This window comes from Nelusetta ayraudi, unplaced genomic scaffold (assembly GCF_046127955.1).
Source record: "Nelusetta ayraudi isolate G7.1 ecotype Tasmania unplaced genomic scaffold, CSIRO-AGI_Nayr_v1 ptg000016l, whole genome shotgun sequence".
NCBI classification, from domain to species: Eukaryota; Metazoa; Chordata; class Actinopteri; order Tetraodontiformes; family Monacanthidae; genus Nelusetta; species Nelusetta ayraudi.
In genome coordinates, this window is record NW_027466066.1 from 401,049 (window position 1) to 418,983 (window position 17,935).

General features: G+C 46.8%; 1 protein-coding gene across 4 annotated transcripts; it reads left to right on the top strand.

Moving 5' to 3' along the window:
* The first annotated feature begins 454 nt into the window (after positions 1-454).
* Positions 455-17,495, top strand: LOC142886597 (TANK-binding kinase 1-binding protein 1-like). Of its 4 annotated transcripts, none has more exons than XM_076023607.1 (13): positions 455-573; positions 8,826-9,066; positions 9,206-9,337; positions 9,756-9,860; positions 9,944-10,094; positions 10,778-10,971; positions 11,628-11,695; positions 11,783-11,889; positions 12,334-12,527; positions 12,621-12,917; positions 14,603-14,686; positions 14,780-14,962; positions 15,912-17,495. In XM_076023607.1, the coding sequence occupies exons 2-13, from the start codon at positions 8,836-8,838 to the stop codon at positions 16,038-16,040; spliced, it is 1,875 nt and encodes a 624-aa protein (XP_075879722.1). In that variant the 5' UTR covers positions 455-573; positions 8,826-8,835; the 3' UTR covers positions 16,041-17,495. The 4 variants fall into 4 exon arrangements, with proteins under 4 accessions (XP_075879722.1, XP_075879723.1, XP_075879725.1 ...); XM_076023608.1 differs by having other exon boundaries at positions 10,781-10,971; XM_076023610.1 differs by lacking the exons at positions 14,603-14,686; positions 14,780-14,962; positions 15,912-17,495 and adding an exon at positions 13,795-13,944.
* Positions 17,496-17,935: the final 440 nt, after the last annotated feature.

Sequence of the window (17,935 nt, forward strand, 5' to 3'; positions counted from 1 at the left end):
TAGTTGAAAAGCTATACCAAGGACGACTAAACAATACACATGCATTAAAAGTGCAACCAGCTCGCTTTAAAAAAACGACACGACTAAAAGTAGCTAAACTCTTTACAGTTAGAACTTTTAAGAAATTGCAAGAAATATCCTTTTCAATTCCAGCTAGCTAAGTTAGCGTTACTGACAATTACCACCGGTTGTTTGCTAACATTAACGAGTTTGCTAATATTATTCAACGGAGATGCACATCAGCCAGGACTTTGATGAAGTGATATTACAAATCATCGCAGCGTCACAAAAATATTCCCTGGTTGACGTGCTGGCCGTGTCAACCTGGCCAGCTTTAGGGATAAAGGTGAGAGGCGACCCCTGTAGGCTGGTAGGTATAAATGTTTTCCATATCAAAAGCGCTCATCTCGTCTCTGAAGCCCTCCCCTTCTTGTTGTATGGTCGGTCAAAGATGGGAGGGGGCGGGCACACACACACACACACACACACACACACACTGCTGATGTCAGACTCCAGTCATGTCGACCCTCCTCAGCACCGTCAGCTCCATCATCTTCACGCTGCCAAACAAACGTAAGTAAAACCGGCTTCACGCTCGCTCGCTCGCTCACTCGCTCGGCTTTTTTATCCGACGTTAACCTCGCGTTCCAAAGCTTCGTTTTTTTCCGGCGGGTTCAGCATCCGCGAACAGGTCAGCGGAGGCTGTTTTGGTTGCTGCCGGCGGAGGACGGGAGCTGTGACGCGGTGTCGGTAGGACGGCAGAGCAGCACACACACACACACACACACACACACACACACACACACACAACATTGTGGTTGTAAATGTAAGATTTCAAACATTCCCCAAGCCCGGAGGATAAACTCTCACAGATGTGTGCGGCAGCAACCACTGGGGGGGCGGGAGGGGGGAGGGGAGGGGGGGAGGCAGACTGGGGGTACATCAGATATTGTACATTCGGTCTCTTTTCGTTAGGCACATTGCACGGGAAAACAACCGCGTTAAAAGACAGCGCTTTGCGAACGCCAAGAGGGGCAGTGGCGGCTGCACGTATTGCGTTCAGGTGTCGCCGGCGCTGATGCGGTGATTTTTTTGCATTATAATTTGCGGGTCAGGAGGAAAGGCGGCTAACCTCCATTTCATACCCGCTGGTAGCAAACACCAGCTCCACTCAGTCATTCCCATCACGGGTTAACACCGTTACTGTCGACATGATTTACGGGGACTCTTGACAGAAGGCTCCGATCGCCCTTTTGAGATGTTGCCTGCTGACTAAACAAAAGTTTCTTCAGCTGGCTAGCATCCATGTTTATGTCAGAATGGAAAATACAAAATATGTTGCCCATGTTGCAGAATGTTTTGTCATGCTTAGTGTTGAGAGGGGTGTTGTCATTTAAAAAAAAAAAAAAAAAAAAAAAATCAATAGGCATTGTGTACAAGTGACTTTCATGCTATTGCCCCTGAACAAAGAATTGCAAGTTGGGCTACTCAACACCTCTTGTGCTACTCACATCTGGAAGAGGGTCACATTCGACAGGATGACAATACAACTCATCTTTGACTTCCATCACCACCAACATCTTAAATATAAAATATGAACCCAAGACTCGAGCTGCATTGCAATCAGTCTATGAACATCTGTTCAATAATACCTTGAAGGGCTACTTTGATTTCCATCATTTTCAAAGCTGTGCGCAGACGCTGCAGTCCAGGGCTATTTTATCGAAGATGGGTGTCGCTGCAAGAGTTGAGTAAAACCCCCACATTGCACGGCAGTTCACCACTGGGGCAGTGACACGCTGCTAATGTCGTCCCAGTAAGAAGCCTTGAGCTGTAGCCTTCTGGATGAAGTGGCAGAAAAACAATGATTCATCCAATACTGTAGATCGGATTGATTTCCAAGCTTTCCCACTTCTTTTGAAATGTTTTCTAGACTTTTTCCCAGATGGATGCAAACGATAAGTCTGAAGGATTTGGCTAATATTCTATCAAGTGTGGCTATTGACCATCGGTACGATCCCATCTTAAGTGACCCTAAACACCATGGCTAAGTCGAAGAACACCAGTTAATTCAATGGACTTTGCAACGGACCAAAAACAATCGCACTAATGATTCAGATATGATTTTAATCAAAATGAGCACAAGTTTGGCCACATGGACAGAAAACCTAGGACAGGATTTCTTTATCCCCATCTGCTCCCTCCTGCTGTCATTCCATCAGCGACCCAGACCGCCTCCTGTCTCCTCTTTGCTGTTTAGTGTGACTATTTCAGAGGCAGACAAGCTACTTTGTGCGATGACCTAATAAATTCGCTGCTCGGGCTGTGGTGAACAGAAAGAGCACGTACACAGGTCAATACGGCATACATGGGCTTTAACGCTGCCTTTTCACACATTGTCCAATGGTTGCGGGGGTTTTATCGATTGTAGCTGATTGTGGCAGTTCAGTGTGATTACTGCTGAATGATAATTCCAAAAAACAATTTCAAAAGTCACTCAAACCCTTGCTGCTACCGCAGCGTGTGTTTGGTAGTAGCCATGCTGGGCTGCAGTTCCAGTAAAAGCTACTTATAATGTTCGGTTAGGGATGAAGGTGCTTGCAGCAGTATGGCACCATTAGCTGTGCGTAAACATTTCTGTTACTGTAATAGAAATAATCATTTCAATGCTGTACAAATGAAAAACATGCATGATTGATTAATTGGATGATTCACATGCACACACTATGCTGCAAAGCAACACTTAATTTGCCTCTCAACATGGTCTTTCAAATGTGTTGGTGACTAACCATGGATACAATTAGTCGTCCTATAGTCCAATAGTTTGAAATCAGCTACAAGACCGTTGGACTAAATAGTAGCTCACTGTCGATAAACCATCGACTGAATATAAAGACAGACAGAGATACCGTGACCTCACCCACTGGTTTGCAGATACTCATTCGCCTGAGTGCAGGTATATACCCCAAACACTCGCCCACCTGCCAGTAAGACACTTTGGCAACTCCTGCTAGCCAAACAATACAATGTAGGGTTCCGCATTGTCCTCCTTTTGAAAGCGGAAGTTCGGTCCTTTTTTAAACAGAGTCGTGGGAAAAAACGCTTAAGTCATGGCTAAATGAACAAGTTTTGTATTTATTTCTGAATCGTTTCAACCACAAGATTTTGTCAGAGGGTTTTGCACGGGTTTCATTTAAAATTAATTGGTGCAGGTGACAGGGTTGATTTTGGGTAGGTAGACATGATACATTCTGTATTTTTTCGTGCAAAAGTTGTCTCAGCTGATCAGAGGCATACTTTTAAAAAAGGCCTAACAGCTTTAGACTAGAAGCATCAGCAAGACTTCAGGATCTTTTTCATCACCCAGTAACATCCATGGCTGGAGCAGCGTTCTGTTTGAGACCTACTTTGCGGTGCACTGGCATCTTGTCCTCCACTCACTCCACTTCCCTCCCCATTTTGAAAGCTCCAACCACTTGGAGGTGGGTGGTCGGTTCAATCACTCTCCAGTACAGCAGCTGGATAAAGTCCAAGAGGGCCAGGAGCAGCAAGAGAGCGTCCCCTCACGTGTTGCTGGATGTACCGGCAGCATTGTTTGCTGAAGAAGGTAGAGATGAAGGGCTTTTGAAAGCCAGTTCCAGGAAGGTATTTCTGTGTATCTGAGTGGGAGGAGAGGACAAAAGGAAGACGTAGCGCTTCACAGTGTGTACCCGGTACCGACAAATAGTAACTTCGAAAAAGTGAAGTCCGGCGAGACAATGTAGAATTTTGGAATTATGTTGTTTGGGTTTTAAATTGAGTTTTGCGGTCCCCATTGGCGAAATATCGAAGAAAAAGATGAGAATGTAATTTTTTCACATGTAAAAATACACAAAACAAATCAATTGAACTACACAACTGGACACGGGGAGCACCATAAACCATTTTTTTCTTACAAAATAGTACAAAACTAGGCATGTTTGACCAGCAAATCATGTTCGTTTCATCCTAACAACACTTACTAATTTCTCAAACAGTAAAATGTCAAGTTCCTCGCAACAGTAACCCAGCTGCAAGAATGGAAGCGTCTGCTGTGCCTAAATGCTTCTGGGCAATAATGATTTAAATACCGTGCGGCGGAAAAACATGCAAGATTGATTAGTTGGACTAATTTAAACATGCCATGCTGCAAGGGATACTTAACTTCCCTCTCGATACAAAAGATAGATGGTCCGTTGGAATACGTTTGGCGACATACGGCATAGCTCTAGTCCAACTGCTGCTACGAGACTGAAAGAAGAGACGTCTTATAGGTTTAAATGCTAAATAACATGGAAATGTGGAAACCATATAACTCCAGATGAACACAGCAAAAATAACTTTTTATTGGCAGAGGGCAAATTATTTTGGCAAACTATAAGAACGGAAGGATTGTGAACCTGCAACACTGTATGCCTTAAATCAAGCTGTAGTCTGGCAGCATCCCAGACTTGATGTGAACACGTGTGAGAGCTGAGACTATGGACCCCGAGGGGTTTTCGTTGGCCGCTGAGATGTACTGTCCGCCGTGTCAAACTGTGCTTTAGAATCCCTGGCATTCCTCCTGGCGGCTTCCGTCGGGGAAACTTTTATCTTTATTCCTCATCCAGTGATCTGGACCAATTAGGGCTGAGGTGGAATGGGATGAAAGACCCATCAGCCTGCCGAAAGGGCCCAAAGCAAAGCGACGCATGCCAAGTGGAAAAGGCCTGAGTCAGCAAAAAAATAATAAGTGAATAAATAAATATGATGTTCTCTTGGGAAAATGAGCACGGTGTCATCATTACTGCCGCTTTTGAAGAGGTCTCATGGCTGTCGGTTTGTCGGCAAAGAGATCACTTCCTGCACTTCCGTCGTTCTATCGCTTTTCTGATGTCCCGCTCGTCTATTCTGATTCTCTACAAGTCTCCGTCCCTCTCGTCTGAAGTTTCCTTTGTCTAGCTGTGGCTTTCCGGATCACCGCTCACAATGTGTACTCACACACACACAGACGCAAAACTCTGCAATCGCCCTCGGCTGTGTCCTCAAGGACTCCCTGTCTCGCTCCCTCTATCTTAATCTTTATTTGACTTCCTCGTTCATCACAGTCAGGCTTCTTTTCTTCCATCGCCCGACGAAGACACGCACGGCCCCTCGCAATTTCTTTGTTCTTCGCCTTGCGCCGCGTTCTCCCTCAGCGGCTACGCTTTTTAGGGGAGGACTCCTCTGAGTCATTAATTAGCTCCAAGTGCGTCAAAGGTTTAAAAAGGGGGGAGGAGGGAGGGGGAACATGACTGCGCACGCAAGCAAATTATTTGTACGAGCACTGAAATAGCAGAGTTTGAGTCAGATTGACAGGGGGACGGTGGGTGGACGGTCGTCCACCCTGAAGTTTCCACGCTCTAGAGTGCCATCATGTAATTATAATTTCAGACAATCATTTCTTAAGAGATTGTTCCCCCCCCCCCCCCCACACACCAGACCAGCATCTAAACAATTTGATTGGAGCCTTGATCAATTACGTTGGAAACAAACGGTAAAGTAATTTCTCCCTAACCATTAAAAGCAGGGGTGCACGATTAATCGTATTAACGTCTCAATCTCGATTTATACTTCTATGGGATTTTTTCTGAATGACCATGATTCTGCCATATTTTGCATGAAAACAATCCTTACTCCCGTAACTACAGTATACCGCGGGATTTCCTTTTGTCACGTTTCCCTATGCCGATAATTGCAATAAATATTTATCTTCTTGTGAAACTCGTGATCTCAGCTCCAAACAAAAAAATGTGTGATTTCATCCAGAATTGTGTGGAAAGTAAAGTTCAACAGGGAACCATTTAAAGTCATAAGTATTGTTTAGGAGGAGAAATGACCAACAACGCTTTTGTGAAGTTGTCAACTAATGAAAACACGGACAAAAACCATGATGACAATTCGCGTATCGACGCTACAAAAATACAGACGCGAGGAGGTGCAGTGGGGTTTGGTTTTTTTTTAATGCAAGGGGCTGCGGGTAATGCAGACCGCTAGTCCATTAATAAATGAAACAACCATGTGATGAAGACATATGGCCCTGCTCTGATCTGCCCTTGGCTGGTACCCTGTGTGTGTATGCGTGCGCGTGCGCAAATGTGTGTGCATGCATTGAAAGGTCAGTAGAACTAGATGCGTTGATTTCAACAATTGCGAGCGAGCAACGTACAGATAAATGCTCACAAGCAACGCCAGTGCCTTTTGTCTCCGGCCATTTGTTTGATGGTGCATGTTGCTGCGCGCATGTGTGTGTGTGTGTGTGTGTGTGTGTGTGAGAGAGAGAGCAAGAGAGTGGTGGGCTGGAGGAGTGGGAGTTATCTGCAGCGGGATGCTTTGACCTCCCAGAGACTGCTTAAGGCTGTGCGCTCTCTTTCTCTCTCTCTCTCTCTCTCACTCTCTCTCTTTATCTCTCTCGCTCTCACACACACACACACACATACACACAACTGAACTGAAGCTGCAAAATTAATAGTGATGTACATAATATATATTTCACTTTGTTTCAAATCTATTTTTTAACGCCCGTTTCCACACCATGCAGTTGTGCCGGTCACTTCACCGCGTGAAAACACTGTAAAGAGGCCCTGAGGGGTCTCAAACCCCGTGTCACACGTCTTCTGGAACGGCTGCTGGAAGGCAGTAGCAGTCATTTGCTGACGCAGCCGCCAGAGGTATGTTGTCAGGGAAACAGAGAGAAGATCCTTCACGTCTTTGCGCTCTCATTCTTCCTTCCGCCGAAGACCGTCACAGCCGGAGTTGTTCTGAAACACCGATGCGATAGCCGCGCCGGCTGCTCGGCCCGCGCCGCTCGCTCCGCGAGGATGATTTATGCATGCGCGTCCGCCGTACAGCAAGGCGTCAGGGCTGGTATGAAAATGGTACGGGATGTTCTTATATGAAATGTTAATGCGCTGCGAGAAGCGCACGCTACCCATCGCGCTGGCTCTGGTCTCAGCCGCTCCCTTCATCTGCATCTGACTGAATCCAAGTGGAAATCGTACATATTTAACTTTCTCACAGAACAGGGGGGTTTGGTTTGTGTGCTGCAAAAGCGGACCTTCATGTCACGCGGTGTTCGGGTTTGAGGCAGTCCAGTGGTTATCCCTCTGCTTGTTCAGCTGCTCACGCGCTGTGCGGCTTCAGCCAACTTGTGGACTAATGTTTGAGCACTGCCACTCGTTTCAGAATCAGACAGAATTCCCTTTTCATCAGGTGCCGTTTATCTGTTTTGCTGTTTGAACATCTAAAACTCATAACTTATTGTCAATGAACTTATTATCAATAACTTTGGCGGCATTCATACTGCAGGCGAATCTGTTTCAAATCAGATGCCCTCTCAAATCCGATTGGGAAACGACCTCCCTAAGGTGTTTCCAATCCGTTTTGCCGAAATCGGATTTCATGTGATTTGTGACTGTTCAGACTACAAAAGAGCCATCCGGTTTCAATCTGGATAAGCTAAAAATCGGATATTGGCCGGCAGTCTGAACGAGGCTTTATTGTCTGATAGCAGCCTCTATGTGGAGGTGGCACGTGTGTGCGTGTGGTTTGGTACCAGCCATCGCGCAAAAGGGGTTACACCCTGGACAAGTTGCAAGTTTATCGCGACTTGGTTAAAACAACCATTCACACTCAAACTCACTCCTACGGCCAAGTTAGAGGCCCCAGTTCACCTCATGTGCACGTCTCTGGATGGTAGTAGGAAGCCGGAGAACCTTGAGAATAACACGGGGATCGAACCTGCGACCTTCTGTTGCCACGATAGCATTAGATGTCACTGTAGCATTACATACCGTCAACGGCAACAGAAGTAGGAAGAGAATCTTTGAAACCGTCATGATACAAGCAAACTCGCATTGTCAGTGGCTTCTAAGCCATCTGCACACGTCTATGTGGCAGCCCTTCTTCGTGGAGAGGTTCCATGAAATAGAATTGCACTGGTGACCTTTGACTTATTAGCGTTATTGCTAGTGAACAGAACTGCGAGCTGAGCATTCATAGGACTGTTTTTTTTTTTTTGGTGTCAATGTCATGTCAACAGTCAGGCCAGGCAGCAGGAGCCAGAGGGGCCTTTTCACACTTCACACACAAACTGTCACTCAATTGGACAGTCAGGCCAATCAATGAAGGCAGATTAATCGCAAGCTTTAGCTCACAATGACAACTCACTCACAATTTAAACAGCAAGATCTATTAAGCCGCACAGTTGACTCACAGCTCTGGGACCAGCGGTTGCAAGAAACTCTCGGCTCAACCACTCCACACTAGAGTTGACCTTTTCTCATGGCAACTGTTCAGTGGCGGCCGATTAAGTACGACACCCTTCGCCCCCCCAGTGCAGACTTTCCTCTTACTTCCTCTCCTAGTTTGGCAGTGGGTGGTGTTGAGTGTGTTGGTGTCTGCCGTGGAAAGCCACCAGCGAGCTGCTGGAGATCAGGGAAGACCGGATGTGTTTTACACCAGCAGATGGAAACCATGAAACCTTTGGCTGGCAGGCTTGCCGTGATCCTGGCCCAAGCTTACACACACACACACAAACACACACACACACACACACACACACACACACACACACACACACACTCAAAGGCTGGCTGTCACCTCCGCCAGCTCCTTGGGCTTGGCAGGCAGTAACCCTCCCATTACTGCCCCCTGCTGTCTGAGGTGAAGAGTGCAAAGGGAGTCACTGGACTCACATGGCCGCCTGCTTCCCCCGCCAGTCCGACTTAGCAGCCGCGACACTTCTCGAGCACTAACGCACGACTCCTCCCCCACCTCCCCTGTCATAGGTAACTGACGATGGATCTGTTCCGCAGAGGAGAGCTGGGGCTGCTGGGAGGAGGGGAGGGGCTCAGAGACGACGTGGGCGTGTCGGGGATCAGCTGGTCGGCCAGCCGCCTGCCGGAGGACGTGTACCCGGCGTCCGGCTTGGCCCTGGCCGCCGCCTACCACGACATCAAGACGCGCTTGGCGTGCCTCGAGAGGGAGAACAGCAGCATCAAGAGGAAGCTGAAGCACTACGAAGTCAAGGTTGCGCTCTGACACACGACATGATGAACCTTTTATGTTTCTGCTGACTATATATATATATATATGTATATATATATATATGTATATGTATATGTACACAGCAACAGATTATTTTCCAACCTTCTGCCCTGTCCTGCAGTTTCCCATGATCAGTGAATTTGGGGAGGAGAGGATTCTGTGCTGCTCCTGTGAGCCCTCGATCAAAGACGCCAGCGTCATCCAATCGGAGACCACCAACTTACAGCAGAGGGTCAACTCGCTCACTCAGGAGGTACTCTGTAGCCACACTTTGGAGCGATGAGTCATGCTCAGTTCTGCACTTCAAAGCGTAATCAGAGAATTACATCTACCCACTGCATATGTAATAAAGTGCGTTAAGACTCACTCACAAGTCAAGGCAATTTCTTTTGTCACAGTTGCCTGCAACTAAAATCCTTCCTTCTATTTCATTGGATGCGATGTTATGCTAGAGCAAGACTCTTTGCCAGTAGTACTAATATGTGAGGAAAACATTATAAGAAAGTTGCCACGGTTGGTTACGCAACGTATCGTTTTTTCTACATCAGTACCACAGCTTTTTTATTTTCATTTACAATGTGTAAAATGCAAACAACAGTGTTTTTATGCACATTCACAGGGAATGCGTATAAAGTGATCAGTGGAGCAAATTGGATTTTCTCTTATTTCAGCTCCAGAAGAGTAAGGAGAGAGAGGAAAGGTTGGAGGAGGTCATCCAGGCTTACGAGAAGATCCACTTGGAGAAAAGCAACGTGCAGAGGGACCTGGATAAAATGGTGAGCTTTCGTCTCATTGCGAGTGCATGAAGCAGGCGTGTTTTGGTGCCGTTTTAACCTGTTCATGTTCGTGTGTGTGTCAGACTACTCTGGCAGAGCAGCACATGGAGCGGATCTGCAGCCTGGAGTCAGCCCTCAGACAGAGGGAAAACTCCCTCCAGAAACTCAGCGCTCAGCTCCGCAGCAAAGACTTGCAACAGACTCAGGTCCACGTCAGCCTGGATGTACCCAGAGGTGGGTTCGCCGGGCGTGAGCATTCATGAGAGTATGAGAGAGTATTGAGAAGTATTGAGAAAGTATTGCTAGCAGGAAGAAGCGCCACTGAGACGACCAGGTTTGCACTGGTGAATCTGCAAAGAGCTTCCTTAATATGGGAATTTTTTTTTTTCAGCAATCGTGTGCATGGTGGGAAATGACACTTTTTTTTCTTTCATTTTCATCCCAAAATTGGTAGAACAAGAAATGTAACCGTCGTCATTACGGTAGTAGTAGCAGTTAGAATAGCTTTGTAAAAACTTGTTAGAAAGTGGAATTCTTATGAAACCTAATGTTAATGCTGACGCATGGTGACTTTGCATGTCTTGCACAAGTAAGGCCTCAAACTGTGGACCAGTCAACCCAGTCTGGGTGACTCATATGTTTTTCCCTCATGTTACTGCAGCTGACTGAGCTCAGTGATATGTTAGAGAGAAGAAATGTTTTTTTTTCTTCAGATTAATCAGATTAATTAATTAATCAATATTTTCCCCACAATCAAAAATTCTGAGTTTAAAAATGAGAAAATGAGGTCTTACTTATACTGTGAAATAGCTATATCTATCTATCTATCTATCTATCTATAAACATAAACACATTTTGCCCTTTGTTCATTTAATTATTAAAAACAGAAAAACAAAAACCATTTCCATGTGTGTCAGAAGGCCGCGGGCCAACGCTGCAGAGCTCCCGCAGTCTGGACGCACTGTCGGACCTGAAGCTGCAGCGCCTGGAGGCGGAGCTGGAGGGGGCACGGCACCAGGCCGAGGGGGCGTGTCAGCGGGAGAAGGAGCTGAGGGCGGAGCTGCAGAGGCTGCAGCAGGAGGTGGCCCAGCTGCAGGAGGTGCAGAGACAGGTGAGGAGCTGCAGAGTCAGTCATGAAAGCCACTCCAAACGCAGAGACGGGTACATGTACTGTATCCACAGTGAGCTTTACTGTGGTAAATTGACTGTATACACTACAGTATTTGTTCACTTGTGTAGCTTTCAGAAGAAAAACGTCGCTTATGCACTGATTCAGGTTAAGTAAGTGGCTCATACCAGGAATGCTGCTGCTCCCTTTGTTATATTGAAGTCTTATTGTATTGGCTTTTTTGGCTCTGACATCACTGAAGTCCGGACCGATGGACAAAACTGCACTGCACTTTGATGGAGGGTGAAGACAGATGGCAAGCAGAAAGCCAAACCCGCAGCATCAAATCAAAGCCCAACACTTTAATGTCTGGCGGGCGCTTGGTGAAAAGTCTTAGTTCTGTAGAATTCATTGATGACACATTTTTAATTGTTAGAGAACGTTTCTAAAGTACATTTTAAATCTGTTGGGATACCATTTAGACCACGAAGATTATTCAGTGTTCAAGGCTGACATATTGAATTCTGACTGCTTATTCATAGTCATTATTCAGGGGGGGTTCAAAGAATGTTCAAGGATATTTAGAAGTCAAACCAAACAACGTTATGTTGCGAAATCAACGTGTCATAATATATGACATATACCTTCCTCCGTGTTAGTCACAGGACCTGCCGGCGCACTGCGAACACTGCGACGTGGAATGGATAAAGAAGGCCGGAGACGAACAGTGAGTGGGAGGATGTTTTGACGGAGAAAAAAAAGAAAGAAATTGTGACAACGACGGACCGATTCAGCCGCCTCCTTCCTGTCGCAGGGTCAACCTAGCGTTAGCCTACACCGAGCTAACGGAGGAGCTGGGCCGCATCCGCGAGCTGGCTGTGAAGCAGAGCGGACTGCTGCGACATGTCTCACCGGAGCCCGGTAGGTCGTCTCCAAGTGGCAACAGGTAGACAGAAAAGATCCGAATGCGAGCCGTGGCACCAGGTTGCAGAGCTGGGATCAAAACAAGGAAAACACTCACGCAGGGAAGATCTTGCAGGAACACTCGGCACAGGGCTGAAATACACATGAGGGAAGTGAGGCAGCAAGATACAGGTGAGACACATCAGGGAATTAACCAACAAAAGAAGTAAAGTCAGAGCAAACAGGAGGGAGGAGGAGGAGGAGAAAACTTCAAAATAAGATGGAAAATGACAGACAATGAACAATGACTCATGTAGTCATTGTGGACTACCTGGTGCCCCCTGGTGTAGCGCATCAAACCTCTCATGCTTCTCTTGTGCTGCTGTGTAGCATTGGAAAGAAGGCGGGCTAACATGCAGACGTGGCTCGTTGCTAACGCTGCTCTCTGCTTGTGTCCTCCAGTCCCTCGTCCCCCTCCCGCCCCCCAGCGCCTCTCCCCCACTGCCTCCCAGTGCGCCTCCCTCTCCCCTGACAGGCTCCTGCCCACCACATCTCCCCCTCTGACCCCTCTAAGCGATGGCCCCGCCTCCTACTCCAATCAGCCAACCAGCAGCCGTCTGCGAGCCAAGTTCCAGGGCCGCCGTAGCTACTCCGAGGTGAGGAGGTTCTGAATGAGACATTCCGACTTACCGCAGCTCCGTAGCTGACTACCAACCCTGCCACTCCCCTTTTTTCCCCACCTGTCCCAGGTCTCCGATCCGTCGGCCATCCATAGAGCGCCGGCCCGCATCATGAGGGACCCGGTGTCCACCCTCCCCAAACCCAGGCCCCTCCTGGGGGAGATGCACGACTACGGCCAAAGCAAGGTCCGCCTCCGAACCTCGGTGGTGGGCCTGGTGAGGCCGGCCTCGGCTCACGGAGCCGGAGGAGGTGGAGGACTGGGAGGCGGCGGAGGAAACGAGAGAGGTGGCGTCAGCAGCCTGAGCAGCAGCCCGCATCACTGTGCTCTGAACATGGGCTTCCCCCTCTCTGCTGCTGAGGTGAAAGTGAGAGTCCTCCCTAATTAGATGGCAATGCCTTCTTCCAATCATTCACGTTTTGGTGCGACGGTGGAGGGAAGAGAGCGATGGTTTTGTGTGCCAGGATCCTTGCGTTGTGTTCCTTCTTCCTCCTGAGAACCTGATGGATGCCGTTTTTGAGTTGGGATCTCTGAATCAGGGCCACTCTGGGCCATCCTGTGTGGGGGTTTGCATTGTTTCCTCTCCAGCTCAAATACTAAGGTCTGAGTGGTTGCATGTCTTTCTGTGTGGCTCTGCGACCATGTGGTTACTTGTCCAGGATGTAACCCCGCCTTTACTCCAAGATGGCTGGGATTGGCTAGTTAGTAAAGTAATTATTATTGGCGAACTTGACTTCCAGAACATGAACTGGCCTGATGGACAGTATGTGTAGCATCAGTTCTCTCATAGACTTTCATCATGACACTGTCACATGTCACTTTTCCTCCATAGTAACTCAGTGTTTGGGTCAAATCCATCCATCCAACCGTCATCCATCCATCCATCCATCTATTTGTCATCCATCCATCCATCCATCCATCCATCCAACCATCATCCATCAATCCATCCATCTATTTTTCATCCATCCATCCATCCATCCATCTGTCATTATCCATCCATCCATCCATCCATCCATCTGTCATCATCCATCCATCCATCTGTCATCCATTCATTCATTCATCCATCCATCCATCCATCCATCCATCCATTATCCATCTGTTATCATCTTTCCATCCATTCATCCAGCCGCCCATCATCCATCCGTGCATCCACCTATCCATCCATCCGTCCATTCATCCATCCATCCATCCATCCATCCATCCATCCATCCATCCATTGCCTACCACTGCTTCTCCTTCACTAGGTGTTTCTGCCTCTTGTTGAAGAAGTCACCAGTTAAGGAAGCCGGACAGAACCTGTACAGTGCGCAAACTCCACACAGAAGCCCTGTGACCTTTGTGCCGAGGGGCGACAGAATAACGGCGTTAAAAACACAAACAACTGGGCTGAGTTGCTGATTAGCAGCTGACGTTATGTTATCAGCGATCCGCACTCACAATCACTCTACCTCGAGTGATTTTGAAAGATTTCTATAGCTTCTATACCTTCTGCGTGCCACTCTAATTCCAGCACATCAGGCCACGCCCTGAGAGATCCTCTTGTGTGCATATTGATATCAACCGTAAGTGGCAGCTGGATCAGCTGAGGTTGCAAGTCCCTAATCTTGGATCTCGCCACGAGTCCGTCTGAAGCGGTTTCAGCTGATGATGGTGTAGGGAGAACAGGCGGCAGCTGCGGACACCAGGAGAAGCAGACTGGACTGGAGGCTTGCAAATGATAGTGATTGCTTCGACAGAGATTAGCGGAGAGCGGCCGTCTCGTCAAGGCCAGATGGAGGGAAGAACAAAGGAGGACAGCGAAGGCTCCTCTCCTCTGAAGAGATGTTTTCTCTCTCCTGCCCACCAGCTTTGATAAGAGTTTACTTAAAGGCTGCAGTAAAGTTCCGGCGAACGCTGGCGCCCCTCGCTGCGATTGGCTGCCTCGAGCTGTTGCTAAGTGGTCCAAGTGGTATTGAGAATTCTGACTGTCAGTCTATCAGTCTGATTTGTGCTTTGCTTTTCAAATGCTGCCACCGGCCTGGTGATTGATACAATCATTCTGCCCACTTTCAGGTGCACCACTTCTGCCACCTGGACGAGCCGCCCGAGCCCACACCGCTGGTGACACCCCCGCAGTCGTCTGACGACGAGGAGGCGGTAATGACATTCTCCTTGGCGGCGGCCGCTTCTGAGCGGGCTGACTTGTTGTTAAGAGGACGTCTGTGACGTGTGTGTCGCGCGTGTTTGCAGGATGTGTGTCCTTACCTCTCGCCGGCTGCCAGCCCGCCCCAGACGCTGGGGATCGGCGCCTTGTCTCCTAGGAAACAGCCCCGCCACCCCCCCTTCTCGGCCCCCGAGGGCCCTGCCACCCTCTCCTGCCATCTGCCTCCCTACATGAACACTGAGCATGCTCAGTCGTGGCCCTCCATTAACGTGAGTAGAAGACAATGGCGAGGAATTACATAAAGCGACTAATAGAATCGCCGCCCCCCCCCCCACCCACCCACCCAGTCCTCTCCCCCGGAGGGACGGCACTGCGGCCAACGGAGGATGGAGGGATGGAGGGATGGGGGGAGGTTGCATAAAGCAGTCAGACAGAAAGTGACACAGACGACACGAGGCACACGAAGCGGGAGGGAAAAGGTTGACGGGCATATATTGTATTCTGCTTCGCTTACATGTGTCTTTAAAAAGGGAAATGTTTCATTTTTCATCAGGAAAGCCCCACTGGGCAGCTTTAAGTGGATTAATGAAGCCTAACTGTCAACATCAGGCATCTGTCAAAGTTTGGCAGGTATAATACTCCCTCAGCGGGAAACAGGCTAAACCCAGAAGGACGGGCAGGGACTGTAAATTAAAGGCTCTATTGGCACGGAATGGAATTAAGATATTATTGTATTATATGATTTGCCAATAGCAAACACTCCCATGAGGAAGCAGGTCCACTTGTATGCAGCTAGTCCAGATAAAGATAGAAGAAGAAATCAAGTGGGCCATCAAAAAAACAGGGATTAGCATCAGCAGTGTTGCATTATGCTTGCTGGCCACTAGATGCTACTAAAGCTTCCACACTGGGCCTTTAAATACTTTTATTTGCAGCATTTTGACATGACAAGTCCAGCATCTACATGTATTGGATTGGGAGCAGCATTATAATAGGACTGTAGTTTGCATAAATCGAATGATAAGCAATGTATTCAACAGGTCGTCATCCTTAAAGAATTGTTTTTCTTTTGTTTTTTTTTATTGTATTAATTCTCATTCAAGGTTGAAAACTGATTATGGCCAAAGTGCATTAAACATTGCTGGTTTAAAAAAAAAAAACAATGTCCTGGAGAATTTTACCAGTGCCAACCTCTGTGCCATTGGCCTCTGTTTGCAGTTGTGGATGGAGTCAGAAGAGAGCGCTGTTCGTAGCTGTCCTCTCTGCCAGCTGGCCTTCCCCACTGGATACCCTGACGACGCCCTCATCAAACACATCGACTCCCACTTGGAGAACAGCAAGATCTGACTTTTTAACTTCAGAGAAACATAACAGAGCTCTTTTTTTAAACAAAGAAAAAAAAAAATCTAAGGTTACATCCAGAAATGTATTAATTGGCTTATTTTCTATGACGCCTGCACAGTTTTCTGATACATTTCCACACAACGCTGAATATCCAGGATTCCGTCTCTCTCTATTTCCAAAGCCACCGTCTTCATTTGTACATAGTGCTGAGTGCTATTGAAAACAGCAGACAAAGGCAAAGCAACAGCGCTGTCTCCTGGATACACAAGCGCCGCTGGTTGTGCATCAAAGGGACGTTGTGTCAAGCTGCCTGAGAACGTCACAGTTTTTTTCTTTAATCAACTTAGCTGCAGCTACTTTGTCTGCACATGGTACGAGCATGTGTCATGTAATAGTCAGTTACTTTTACACTGGCTGACAAGTACGGCAGAAATGGCCAAACACTGGAAAACGCAAAAAAATCATGCAAAACTTAAACACACAAACACATCAAACAAATGCAACAGAAAAATGACAAAAACATATAAAACCAGGATACAAAGTGACACAAAATTCCCCCCCAAAAACTCAAGCGAGAAATACCTCATTCAAGACAACGGAAGAGCAATGGCCACTAGGGGGACTTGACCTGTTGTATCAGTCCCGTGGGTCCAGTCCTTATTTAAAAGACATGGGAGGGATGCTTGGATGAAAGTTTAGCTCATTTGAGGTGAAGTGAAACAGTACGCTTTCATTTGTGTCATTTTTAAACACTTGGCTGTAATCTTTTTGCAATTTTTGAAGCTAACGTTAGTGTGCAAGAGACTTTTCAGGTCGAGTCCTCCTAGCGGTCTGGTGCACCTCCGTTTCGTTTTTTTTGAATTCGCAGCATTTCCCTCTTGCATTTCTTTTGTGTCCTCTTTTGTATCTGCTACGTTTTATCCTTTGTTTTCGATGTATGTGTTTGCATGTTTACGGTTTTGCATCATTTCTGTGTTTGCAGCATTTTTCCGTTTGCGCCGTGCTTGCCTTTGTCGGCCACTGTGGTTTTTCTCATATACGATTCTGAAGTTACAATAGTTCATGGTGAATGATGGTTGGATTGAAGGGACAATTCAAAGGGCCAAAACCAAATGTGAACCTAAGAGTGAGAAACGGAAGGAGGACATAATAACATCGGAGCAGACAAGCTTCCCTCTTCTGCTGTGGTGATGAAAGTGCCTTTGTTAAAACTTTGTTGTTTTTTTTAAGGCCATTCGAAGCACTCTGAAATTGATATTTTTTTAAATAGTCCTCACAACTTTTTGTCTTAAATATGTTTCGTCAAATTATTTAGCAGATGATTTCATCAAGGGACGTCTAATAGCTGTCGACATTGCAACGTTTTCCATTCTTTTGCTTTGTTTAGTAAGATTATTGTTGATGGGTGACTTGGACACTTGCATAGATTGTTAATAAATCATTACTATATATTTGGGATACTAGTTAACAAAGCATCCAGACCCACACTGTAATCAGTAGTAAGAGGTATTTAAATTTAGAGATTACCGGTGTTAAATGTATAAAATTTTTTGGAAAACTATTTAGGCAGTTGTGTATAACAACAGTTGGAAATCTGCAACTTATTTGGTTGATTTGTGGCCGTTATTTTAGAGGGGGAGTCGGAGAGTGAAGGAGGAAATCGGTCTGAAGACAAACCCGAATGAAAGTTTGAAATAGTTTGAACAATTACCTTGTCCAGGAGCACGTCTTCCTTAATCAGCTGACATGTATTTAGCTCATACAGTTCTGGGCCTATGATGACTTTGTTTTGCTCTTATTAACTTGAGCCTAGTGGCAGAAACATATATATAAGTATATAGTTTGCAATCTACCTCATCCTTAGATTCAAAATTATTGCAAGGAATTATGTTTGACCA

Coding starts and splice junctions, on each gene's coding strand:
- LOC142886597 (XM_076023607.1), top strand. CDS start 8,836: ATGGATCTGTTCCGCAGAGGAGAGCTGGGGCTGCTGGGAGGAGGGGAG. Junction 9,861..9,943: donor AGAGGGACCTGGATAAAATG/GTGAGCTTTCGT, acceptor TGTGTGTGTCAG/ACTACTCTGGCAGAGCAGCA. Junction 12,528..12,620: donor GCCGCCGTAGCTACTCCGAG/GTGAGGAGGTTC, acceptor CACCTGTCCCAG/GTCTCCGATCCGTCGGCCAT.